Consider the following 12,830-nt stretch of genomic DNA (forward strand, 5'->3'; position numbering starts at 1 on the left):
CCAACCTTTTAATCAAATCTGTGGCTCTCCTGGCAGCCAGCCCTCATTCTTACCTGCAACCAAAACATTTCCACATGCATGTAACAAAATACACCTTTACCCCGTTCCTCACCTAGGTAATCCCAAGGGTTTTACAAGCTCTCTGCTAGAACCAGGGATGAAGTCCAAATACATAACCATTAGGTGAGTCACAATACTACATTTGTCCTTTAGACCAACTTGGCACACAAAATTACCACTGAGTTAAAACAGTTGGTTAAGTTGTGGTGTCTGGGCACTATGAATTTGACTCTATCATGCCTATGTTTTAGGATGCATGGTTTATTTTTGAGAAAAGATTAGGTAAGAAGTATTGCACAAGTGCTAGGTCATACATAACCCAGCAGTAACTATTTGTACCAGGGTTTCGTAGTAAAGATACTCCAGAAACTTGATCAACTTAGTTTTGAAATGAAATGTTTTGTTGTTTTGTTGTTTTTTGTTTTTTTTGCAGTGAAGCTTTAAAAGTTAATTCATTCAAGTGCCAGGCAAGGTAGCCCACATTGAGGTCTAATTTCAGGGCCACAATCAAGTCCCTGAGCACCAATTCCCCCTACTTTTCCAATAGCATTTAGCTACGCTCAGCTGGCAGGTGGGAAGCCAGAACCATAAAGGAATGCAGGCCCTCGAGTATCTGTCTGGGTCTGTGCAGTGGGGGTGGGGGGAGCAATTCAGAGGGCAGCGAGTTCGTCACTGACAAGGCGCCACAACACCTCAAGAGGTTTACATGCCTGTCCAGTATCAGCCCACTCTGACCTGCCTTTTAAAGTGGAAGCTCGTATTTTACTAAAGATGTCTAACGGGAGATGGGGACGCATGGTCTATGTCACACACATGGAGGTCAATAACTTACTTGCAAATTTTTTTGTTTGTTTTGAAAGATTTATTTTTATTTATTTAGGTGTCTAAGAACTGGGGTGCAGGCCAGAGGTGCCCGTGGTGAGAGGATTTACCAGAGACAGATTGGGGAGCAGAACAGGATGAATCTACTGAAATATACTGCTGAGGGGAGCAATGGGTGAAACAGGAGAGGTCTGCTACCTGACTGCTCAAGACTTCTCATTTCTGTGTCGTGCCCAGACTTACTGATTTCATCAGATTATTTTCTCAGCAAGCCTCACTTTTGCTCCTATTTTTCTTTTCCCCTCTCATTCCACTAGAAGCATAGCTATAAACAATTAAATCTTCACTCACTCACAGTATTAATCTAGAATAGTGACAGCCCTCATGCTGTGAATACTCCTTTGTGTTATTTAATTTTCATAGCTTTAACAAATACATCTAGAAATAACTGTTCTCTAATCGCAACCATCACTGGAAAGGAAAGAAGGCAAAGAAATAGCTTTTTCCTATTCTAATTTTATCATAATCTTATCTGTTCAACTGACGGGTAAAGAAGAATGAGCCCCAATTTTTCTCTTTTGGTTACACACAAATCGGAATTTCCACGGCCATCGAAAACACAGTAGAACAGAAGCATCAACCTGATTCACTGAGAACATGTCCACTGCAAATGAATGATATGCAACAGAAAATAGGTTTGGGCACAGGAATGTTATTCTATATATTGCATGTTTTTCATGTGTGAATGAAGGCGACAGGGGTGGGAAGCAGCAACTCTTTCAATACATGGGGGCTTTGCAGAAAAAAATGCCACTGGAAGAGGTGACATTTTTTGGTTAATCTGAAAGTTTTCTTTCCCTCATTAAGCAACATCACCGTGTTCTTGAAGTGCTACTCACTGGCTCTGCGTGTCAGAGCGGATCTCGCTCAGGCACCACTGTGACCTCAGCACCTCCGTACTCATACCAAGTACCAGACTCCCCCGCCAGTGTCCGGGATTGCTCTGGTGTCTGAAATATCATTTAGCTGCTCAGAAGCCTCGGTGACAGCTGTGAGGCAGCCCTTGAGCATGAGCAGGCGAGGAGGATGAGGAGCGGGTCTGACTTTCACCGCTGCCTGAGAGGATGCCGGGTCACGCACACACTTACTTGCCAAAGCCTTCTTTCCAGCTGCATGGTAGGCTACAATGTATTTCTTCCCTTCTCTATCCTCTGTTTTTGTCTCTAATCCCGGAAATAGAGATTTGATAGCTTGATGGATGACAGTTCTTTTCTCTTTGGTGTCCTCGACAACCTATTAAAGACAGAGATCATAATACTGTTAACGTATTGTTTTTAATAAACATTAAAAAAAGGGGGCATGATACTACTAAGAAGTTATTAAAAACAACTCATTTTATGGGAAATGACAGAAGTACATGGGCATGATTTTAGAAACCTTTCAGAGCTTTACAGTATGGCAAATCTTAATCCGCTTTCTGAACATGTCCATCTGTCAGGTATATTGTAAAACACTTCCCACTGTGATCTTATCTAATCCCCATCATCTCCTTGCCATGCCACCATTGTTATCTCTTTATAGAGGAAGAAAATAAAACAGGGAAATAAGGACTGTGTCTTAGACTACACAGCTAAAGTGTGGAAGGCCAGATTTGAAATCCGGGCTACTGACTCTGGAGCCGCCCAATACAGACACTCCAATCTCGGAGGCTCTGCTCCCTCTCAGAGATCCCACTGGACAAATAGCTCAGGGTGCAGAGATAAAAATATAATGGAGCTGACACTTCTGATGTGCCAGAAGCACAATTCCCTCAAAGAGCTCAAACTACAACTGCCTATAATGAATGTTATACTGAATTGTTTTATAATGATGTTCCACTACATTTGTTGTTAAAAAGGAGAAAAATAAAAATTAAGAAATTGTAAACTCACTAGTTACACACATCTCCCCCTGTTCCCACCCCAAAATAGAGCAATCTTATTTGGAATGATTTCGTAGGTTATGTTTTTTGGGCCTGGGAATGCTTAAGTTTTTCTATAACAACTAGTGGTAATAGCATTCCCTGACCTAAAAATAACCTACCAAATCATGCAAAATAGGAGTATTCTACTTTGGGGTAGCAGGAAAACCTGTACATGACTATTTTTCATTTTTTGAGTGCATTTCACATCTCAATTCAGCAGTCAGAAACACACACACACACACCTTTATATATTTTTTGTAGGAAAAAATCTACAAAGCAGTACTTGCTCTCATAATGCACAATTCACTGCTATTTTCTATCTTATTGCATCAAACAAAACGTTTAAATCCACTAAACTGATTTCATGACCAACTAATTGATTACAACCTGCAAATTGAAAAACACCAAGAAGTACTGTAACTACTCCTAGCTAAGTTTAACAATATCTTAGCAATACCAAAAGAATTTGTTAAATCAAAAAGAGTCTAGATCCAGAATTTGTTGAGAGCAGTGAGTTGGAATCACAGCTGTCTATATGAACGAATAAATATTCAAACCTCAAAGATTCACAAAGTTTGTCCTCACATTACAAGTCAGAAAACTTATCAATGGTTTATACTCTTTAAAGGTAAAACCTTTCAGTAGATGGCAAAGTATAGCTTTTTGGAAAACAGTAAATCTTGCCATCTGTGCAGGAAAATGTATGTTATAGGCTAAGATGCATTGCCGGACTGTGTAAGACAGGAGAACCTGGACCAGCCTCCCGGACTGTTCTCAGAACAATTCTTAGGGACTGTTTCCTTGGCATTGCTTAAGATTTTGTCTATGTGTAAGTTCAGTAAATGTAGATCCTTTAAGTAGTAATATCACACACTTTGGGGGGCAGTTTTGATAAGGAGAAAGAGATGAAGATTGAAGGCAGATAATGAATTGTGCAGAGTTATACTAAATTGTTAATAACTGGATGTGATGAAAGGGGGAATTTCAGACAATTCAGAATCTAGTACTTTGTTAAAATGAAATGAATTTAACACGAAATTCCGAAAATCTGTTGCTAGAATATTCTTAAAATCTTGTAACACATTTGTGCTGCTACAGACATTACCTATAGCTGTTCTAACCCATGTAGTAGTCACCAGCCACAGTGGCAACCCGGCAGTTGAAATATGGCTACTCTATACTGAGATGTGCTGTAAAGGCAAAATAGCACCGAATTCTGAAAACTTAGGAGGGAAAGGGATGTAAATCATCTCAGTAATTTTCAAAATACTGATTCTATACTTAAATGGTAACTTGTATTAGGGTACATTAAAAGTATTTTAAAAATTAAATTTCATCTTTCTTTTTATATTTGCATTATTAGAAGATTTAAAATTTTTTAAAAACATGGCTTACGTTATGATTCCACTGAATAGCACAAATTCAGAAAAATAGTTTTCATAATAACAAGCTTTAGAAGAAGACTTTTACTACTGTGCTTAGTAGCTAAGCACTCCCTTTAAGCACTAGGTACAGGCTGAGTGAAGAAATAATTCCTCCCCTCTCAAATTGGACCCTAATTGAGACCAAGAGGTTGGTCCGGCTGTGGTGGTCTTTTTATGGTCAACGCTATGTCATAAAATGGTCATTCTGTGGTTCCAAATAAAAGATTCTTTGGATTGATTTGTGGGCAAATAAAAAAATCAGCAACAGATTTTTTTTTTTGGGCCAGTTTATCTGGCTGATTATTTGTCAATGATAAAAAACACTAGTTAGCATACTGCTTGTTTAGATCAAATAGGGCAAAGCGAATGTTTTGTATCTACGCAAAGTCCGAAACAGCAATGAATTTTCATATATTTTTGGACTATTTACCTCAATGGCAACACTCGTTTCTTTATTTTTAAAAAGCTGGAGCTCTTCTAAACGCTGCTTTTCTTCGGCTGTCAAAACCGTAAATACATCTTCTGAAGGATCCTTTAAAATAACCACAAGAACCCCCAGTGAGTCACACTCATAGAGTTCAGGCTGTAAAAGCTCTGTATTCCTACAACCTCTAGAAAATGTTATTTTTATACAGAAGGTGGCTTTGGTTGGAGAGCTGTTCCTACCTCGTCATCCACTGGGACAGACAAGTCATCCAAGTGGCTGATTTGTCCATCTTTTCCTATTTCATGAACAACAAAGTCAGAGTACCTGATTAAAAAAAAACACACAAATTTTTAGGCCATTGATACACTGTTTCCTGTTAATTTCAGAAAGTAGTCCTTACTATTGTGTAAACCAAGGACTTAAAAAGAAATAATAATAATCCAGAGCCCTCCCTGGTGGCGCAGTGGGTTAAAGCACAGCACTAAGAAGCTAAAGCCACTTCAACATGAGTTCGATCCCCGCCTGCCCCAGAGGTGACCCTATGGTGCCACAGACCTCTCCTGACCTGCCTGCTACTCCCCTCAGCAGTGTACTTCATTGATCTGCCTGTTCTGCTCCCCACTCTGTCTCTGGTGAATCATCTCACTGGCCCTGCACCGCTAGCCTGTACCCTAACTCTGTATATGTAAGTAAATAAATCTTTAAAAAAATTTTTTTAGTACTAAGTCATGAAGTTTTTTTCAGGTTTCTCAATGGTACCCGCACTTTGGCTCAAATTTTATAGCAGAATGTAAAGAGAAATCCTCTGAGCTTCTAGGACATTCTTCCAGAGAAATGCATAAATAGAGGTTTCTTAATACTATCGTTTGATAGTGAAACACACATTACAGTAAATGGCTAATAAAATGTTAACTCAGTAAATCTATTATGACTATCCCAAAGCTTATGCTAACTACTATACACACATTATTTAAAATCTTGGTGATATTATTATGATCCAATTTTTGGGATGAGATTAATAAGGTTCAGAATAATTAACTTGCTCTGTAGTGGTTAAGCCAGGTTCACACCCAGATTCACCTAAATTCTGTGATGTAGCACATTCAGGTGAAAGACTTGATGACTTCAAGACAAAAATTCCACAAAAAAACCGGAAGCTATTTAAAATAATTTTAGAGGGCCTCCCTGATGGTGCAGGGGTTAATGTGTCAGCAATATCAACACTGCAGCATGAGTAGAAATCCTGGCTAGAGAGCAGACCCACATGGCGCAGCAGACCTCTCCTATCTTGACTGCTGTTCCCCTCAGCAGTGTGTTTCAGCAAGTTCTGCTCCTCCCCCTCTTTCTCTGTGAATCCTCTCACTCCTGTACCCTGGTCTATGTCCTAGTTCTTGTATACATATATAATTTAAAAACAAAAAAAAAAAGTAATTTTAGAGAAATGAACAACACCATTTACATATTAACAATGCATGCAGGAAAATTCTTTTTTCTCATTTTATGTCTAAATGGTTTGATTTAGGCAGCTCTCCTTTACCTCTATTCCTTTTTGACTATCAATGTAAAGAAGCCTTAGGGACACAAAGCTAAATGAAAGAATATACTACTGATATCTTTCTGTTTAAGATTTTTTATGCATATAAGAAATGGGGTACAGGCTAGAAGTGCAAGAGGATTCACCAGAGACAGAGTGGGGAGCAGAACAGGTGGACTTAAATGAAATACACTGCTGAGAGGAGCAGCAGGCGGGTCAGGAGAGGACTGTAAGCCACGTGGGTCACCTCTCCGGCCAGGGATCATGTTGCAGTGGCTAGCAATAGCTTGACTGTACTGTATCTTTAACTCCTAAGCCCCCAGGGAGACCCCAACTTTCTTTTTTTAATAGAAATGGCAGCTTTATTGAAATACACTGCTAAGAGGAGCCACCAGCAACACAGGAAGAGTTCAGCTGTGCCTGTATTTCTGATCTTTCCAAAGAAAGTAACTAACCTAACTAAACAACTTCACACATAAACAAAACATTACCTTTCTTTTAAGATTCCTGAGAATCCTTGATGAGAACTTACAAACTTTGTGATGCCTACGTCAAGTTCAGTTAGTCCATGCTTCATCATATCAGCAAAGCTTTCAACTTCCTCCTCCTCCTCACCCTCCTCTGAAAGGCCATCTTCCTCCTCTTCTTCCTCTTCTTCCAACTGAGCATTCGAATTCTTTCGACCTTCTCCTGCACTTACAGCTTCAGGTGGCCCGGGTACCTTTTCACTGCTGGGTAGAGAGTCATTCTCTAGCCGGTCTTGACCTTTGGTTAGGCAGCATTCAGAGATCTTCTGTCTTTTTGCCTCCTCAGCTGAGGCCACACTGTCATTATCTTCCACAGCCACGGACCCACGTTTCAGAGACATGCCTGTTGTTTCTGTCATCTCCATTTTTAAGACTCCAAGAAAACATTTAAGAAAACCTTCAGGAAGGAAGAAAACAGAAAAGTAACGATTGCATCTATTAAAAGAAAAAAGAAAAAGGCACAACACTTCTGTGTGTAATTTGACAGTGAGCAACTAAAACCTTAAAAACACGTGCATTCTCTTTTAAAAAAATATTTATTTATACATACAAAAACTGCAATGTAGGCCAGAGGTATGGGAAGTGGGGGTTGAAAGCACTCACCAGAGACAGAGTGGGGAGCAGAACAGGCACATCTACTGAAATACACTGCTGAGGGGAGCAGCGGGCAAGACAGGAGAGGTCTGCTGTGCCATGTGGGTCACAGGGGCTCGAACTACTGCTGCAGTGGCTGGTGATAACCTGACAGTGCTGAGACAACCCCTTGCGCCACCAGGGAGACCCTGAATCTGTGATTCCTAAGCAAGCTGAAAGTCACTGGACTACTTCTTTCCCCAAGGTAGAAACTCTGGGACTATGTTTAGTGTTGTGGAACATGTGAAGATAAAGCCACAGGCCCTTTAACTAATAAATAGAAAGAGAAAAAAGAAAGGGAAACACAGAAAGAAGCCTACAGAGCAATGAAATTGGTGGATCATTCTTTGAATTGATTTAATAAACCAATTATTAAAAAAAAGCTGGTGGCACAGCGGGTTAAAGCACAGCACTAAGAAGCTTAAGCCACTTCCGCATGAGTTCGATTCCCGCCTGCCCTGGAGGTAACCACACAGCGCGGCAGACCTCTCATGACCCGCCCGCTGCTCCCCTCAGCAGTGTACTTCGGCCATCTGCCTGTTCTGTTCCCCACTCTGTCTCTGGTGAAGCCTCTCACCCTCCGCATCTCTGCCTGTACCCCAGTTCTGTATGAATAAATAAATAAATCTTTAAAAAAAGAAAAAAAAAGTGTCTACAACACAAAACACCAGGGGTATTTGATGACACTGGTATGCTGTCAACTTTTTAAAGTACAATGATGTTACTGTGGTTATATTTAGAAAAAGATCCTTATGTTTTAGATTTACAACCTGAGAAAGAATAAAATCAGGAAACGTGATGTAAAATAATTTCTCCATGGTGAACGGAGAGGTGAGTTGAGAAAATTTGAAGTAAGAATGGCTATGAGCACTTGCTGGAACACAGGGACATCACCATATCATTCACCCAACTATGTCTCTGCATTTTAAAAAGATTTGTTTATCTATGCATACAAGAGCTGGGGTGTAGGCTAGAAGTGCGGGGGCAGAGGGTGAGAGGGTTCACCAGCCAGGCAGATATACTGAAATACACTGCTGAGAACAGTGGGTGAGACAGGAGAGATCTGCTGAGCCACGTGGGTCACCTCCCTGGCGGGATGGAACTCATGCTGCAGTGGCTGGTGATAGCTTCATAGTCCTGAGACTTAACCCCTTTGTGCTCTCTTTTTTTGAAAAACAAAATATAAAAGTGCAACACAGTATCTCTCCCTCCCATCCTTTTTCAAACACGAGAGATCCAGACCCAAAGCTCTGTGTCTTCCCTCATCACTGTTTTTTCTTTAATTGTATTTTGTTATTTGAGGTGACTTAGGCATGCAACACGATGTATGATTCAGGGTATAGGTTCTCACCTCTTCAGATGTATGTTACTACACCACACCAAGGCACCCAGAGTCCGTATCTTCAAGTGCCCTAAACTTTGAAGAACTCTTAGCCACCACGCATCACTCTTGCTCACTAGTCCTTTGGCTCCATGATGGGTGCTGAACTTTGACTAATTAACCAATCCTGTGTGTATTTGTGTGCCTGGTTGCTTGTGGAGAAGATCTCCTAGATTCACAGTAATTCCTCTCTTACGACAGCCCTTGCACTGCCTGGCCATCCTCAGCCAACACGGTCTTCTCCACGTCATGTTCGTCACTCACAAAGAATATGGACACCTCTGACACTGCCACCCAGTATATTCATAAGAACTGCGTATTACAATCATTCCCCTCAATATGGCAACCCTCGTAAGGGAAGTCCCTGAACACACAGGCCTCAACACACAGGCCTCAACACTCCCCAGCACTACTGTACACCTGTGCCAGGCCTTATTCCTGGGAGGGCAGTGCCATACCTCAGAGTCAATGAAACATCTGCCTGGCATGGAACACACCACTGAAATGGTTTCTTCAAAGGTCAGCAATGCTTTCCTTGTGCCAAAACTGTACGTATTCAATCCTGACCCTGGCTGACATCTTTCCCAATCTGGACATCATTTGCTTGTTCTCCCCCTTGAAACTGTCCTTCTACTCCTTGCTTTTCCCCTCCTCAGATCTCTATTGCAGATCTGTACGGTATGACTTGGAGCCAGATCTAGCTTTTGTCATGTATTAAGTAGGTAATTTAACTAAGGCCATTTTCTCCCTCCGTAAAAATCAAAAAACAATGATTTGGCTAAAAGTCTGAAACAGCTGCTCCTACTAAATTGTTGATCATTAATATTTACTATGGATGGTTTACACAAAGACCCATACTACTCAGAAGGGGGAAGTTAAAAAATCAAAAACATACACAGCCTCTTTCGCCTCTTTAGTTCTCTGAGTTAATGATTAAATATGATTTTCTTCTCCAGAGACCATTTAATTTTTAAGAGCCCCTCAAAGCCCTGCCAACGGTACAAATAAACAGTCCTTTAGCCTTTTTTGATAACCTTTTTCCTAATACTCATGGATAATTCCCTAGTGGCTTTTTCTTGATATATTTTATTGCAAAGACATACTCACTGATCTTACTTTTGTGCTTCAAATGAAATCACACTTTTCATTTGTTTTAGCTGATGGCCCTATTACAGATACATTAATTATTGAAGTATATGTAGAGCCAGTGATTAAAAAATCACTTAATATCTATTTTTCCAAGTTCTGTGGGTGTAGAAACTGAGAACACAGTTACTTAGAACAATTGTGCAAAATTCCAGATGAGGAGAGGCAGAAGTCAAACTAACAGCATTTTCATAAGCAGGAACTATATATGAGAAGACTGAAAAGCAGTATTATCAAATGAATGAGAGTGAGTGAGCAATGATCCTAATTGAATTATAAAGAATTCAATTAGAAAGATAAACATAACCCTGCCTGCCCCTATGTGACAGGCCTAAGGAAATCAGTTATGTACAGGAAAACCCAAATATACATAACCAAGCATTCTAATCGCTCAGTCTTAAAAAGTGACTAACTTTAAAATAAAAGAGAGGGGTGAGGGGCCCAGTTTTGAGGGTTTTTTAAAAATGGCATTCAAATATTTTTTTTAAAGAAATACTGCACAAATACACTACCCATGATGGTCTCAAACTTCAAATCTCTATAGACGAGAGGACTTTGATTCCATAACCAGGAAGAGAATGAAACCTGATAGGTATTTAACTTGAAGTCTGACACAACTCTTTGGAAGGAATACTAAAATAATTGGTTTTCTTTCCTTTATACTCCAAAAGAGCCAAATGACTAGCAATAACACAACTTTAACAATATTTAAAAATATTTTTCATTAAGATACTAGATTCACCAATAAGTTTACTTTAAACTCACAACAAAATAGCTTATTTTAAAATTTTAGTACAACATTAATACATTTTTAAAGCTTATTATATGACTGTTATTTTTGTTGTTACCTTTTTTTTTTAAAGATTTATTTATTCATTCATACAGAACTGGGGAACAGGCCAGAGGTGCAGGGGTGGTGAAAGGATTCACCAGAGACAGAGTGGGAGCAGAACAGGCAGAGTGATGAAGTAAACTGCTGAGGGTAGCAGCGGTAACGTCAGGATTAGTCTGCCCCCCTCCCCACCATGTAAGTCACCTCCAGGGTGGGGATCGAACTCATGCTGAAGTGGCTTTAGCTTCTTAGTGCTGAGCCACCAGGAGGGCCCCAACTTCCACTTTTTTTTTTTAGATTTATTTGTGCATACAGAATTGGGGTACAGGCCAGAAGCTCAGGGGTGGGGAGAGGCCTCACCAGAGACAGAGTGGGGAGCAGAACAGGCAGATCTACGAAGTACACTGCTGAGGGGAGCAGCAGGGGGGTCAGGAGAGGTCTGCCTCGCCATGTGGTCTCCTCCGGGGCAGGCTGCAGGCGGGAATCGAACTCATGCGAAAGTGGCTTTAGCTTCTCAGTGCAGTGCTTTAACCCGCTGCTCCACCAGGGAGGGCCAACTTCCACTTTTTTAACTGCATCTATTCTCCATCCTCAGTAGCCTGCCAGTAACCTCTCTTGCTTTCCCAATAAAGACACTTTCTTTAGGGCAGAGCACACACTACATTTTAACACGTAATCGTTCAGTCCATTAGATTCCTTCACTGCACAAATACTTACTGAACACCTCTTGTGTATGGCACCATTCTCAGGACTAGGGTTAAAGGAATAATTCCCTGTCCTTTGTAAGCTTACTGTTGTACTTGAGGCTACACCAGAAATTCAAAAAAAAAAAAAAATTGAGAACATGTAAGTGTAACAACTTTAACAGAACAGAGTAAGGGGATTCAGAATAAGGATGCTCTTTAGTGAGGCCTAAGGAGGTGGCTTTTGAGCCAAGACTGGAAGCAAAGTTGGTCAACCAGTTAGTATTTCTCCTACTCTGGGGACAATTCAATCAATAAGTTCAGGCTATTGGCTACTTGCCTGAACAAAATGGTTAGTATCCTCCACTTTTCGGTATGTTTACAATTTGATTTTTTAAAAAAATTGATTTATTTATGCATACAGAACTGGGGTACAGGCCAGAGTTGCAGGGGTGGTGAGAGGCTTCACCAGAGACAGAGTGGGGAGCAGAACAGGCAGATGGCAGAAGTACACTGCTGAGGGGAGCAGCGGGCGGGTCAGGAGAGGTCTGCCTCGCCATGTGGGTCACATCCGGGGCAGGGGATCGAACTCTCACGTAAGCGGCTGTGGCTCGCTTGCAATTGCTGTGTCCCAATCCCTTGCGCCAACAGGGAGGGCCCACAATTTGATTTTTGATACCTCCCTCACTGGACAAGGCTTCTGAAGGTCGATGGATGATGGGGCACACGTTTTAAACAGATGATCGGACACATCAAGCAAATGTCTTTAGTAATCCTTATTTTCGGAAAATAATGGACTGACTGTAGGCCTAAATATTTGCAAAACTAAACTCTCCAAAGCCTACTTCTTGGCTCCGGCAATTAAGATGCACTTTTAAACCACTCAGTGCAGGGCTGTCCACTTTGGCACGCACAGAAAGCACTTCTTCCCTCTACTCATTCCACACTAGGGACAGAGGATTGGGGAGGACACTCCCCAACCTGTTCGCTTCCACTCGGGAAATGTATACAAAGTAAGCAATCACCTGAGCGCCTTCCTGGCACGTAGTAGTAAGTTCGCAGTTAGGTGGTGACCGGTGGATACCAGGACGAAAGCACGTGGGCGGGACCCTGTGGACGGACGGGAGCTGTAAAGGGCTTCGGGATAAAGGCCAGTTTTTTTCTTCCGGGAGGAAGAGTTTAGGAAGCATCTGGGGCAAAGAAAGGGAATCCTCCGGCGGACAGCGCCGCGGGGAGGAGGGAGGGCGCGGCGGCCCCAGACGACCAGCCCCGAGAGCGGGAGCCGGGGGCGGGGCTGGCATCCCCGGAGCTCCAGCCCCGGCAGGCTCCAGCCGTTTCTGCGGGCACCAACCATGATGGAGGCGCCCGGGCGCGCCGCAGGCTCAGCTCGCGGCTGGG

At 41.7% G+C, this 12,830-nt stretch overlaps 1 protein-coding gene across 3 annotated transcripts in view; it reads right to left on the bottom strand.

Moving 5' to 3' along the window:
* PUS7 (pseudouridylate synthase 7 (putative)) overlaps positions 1-12,830 on the bottom strand; it is a 42,562-nt gene that overhangs the window by 27,601 nt on the left and 2,131 nt on the right. For 2 of the 3 annotated variants that reach the window (XM_004676918.2, XM_012720705.1), the window contains exons 2-5: positions 6,722-7,154; positions 4,936-5,020; positions 4,700-4,801; positions 2,031-2,175 (exon numbers count right to left, since the gene is read on the bottom strand). In XM_004676918.2, the coding sequence (XP_004676975.2) occupies positions 2,031-2,175; positions 4,700-4,801; positions 4,936-5,020; positions 6,722-7,154 (765 nt within the window). Of the gene's footprint in view, positions 1-2,030; positions 2,176-4,699; positions 4,802-4,935; positions 5,021-6,721; positions 7,155-12,457; positions 12,545-12,830 lie in introns of those variants that run through there. The other variant, XM_012720706.1, reaches the window with a different exon arrangement.

This window comes from Condylura cristata, unplaced genomic scaffold, assembly GCF_000260355.1.
Source record: "Condylura cristata isolate star-nosed mole 26May11 unplaced genomic scaffold, ConCri1.0 scaffold00005, whole genome shotgun sequence".
In the NCBI taxonomy this organism is placed as follows: domain Eukaryota; kingdom Metazoa; phylum Chordata; class Mammalia; order Eulipotyphla; family Talpidae; genus Condylura; species Condylura cristata.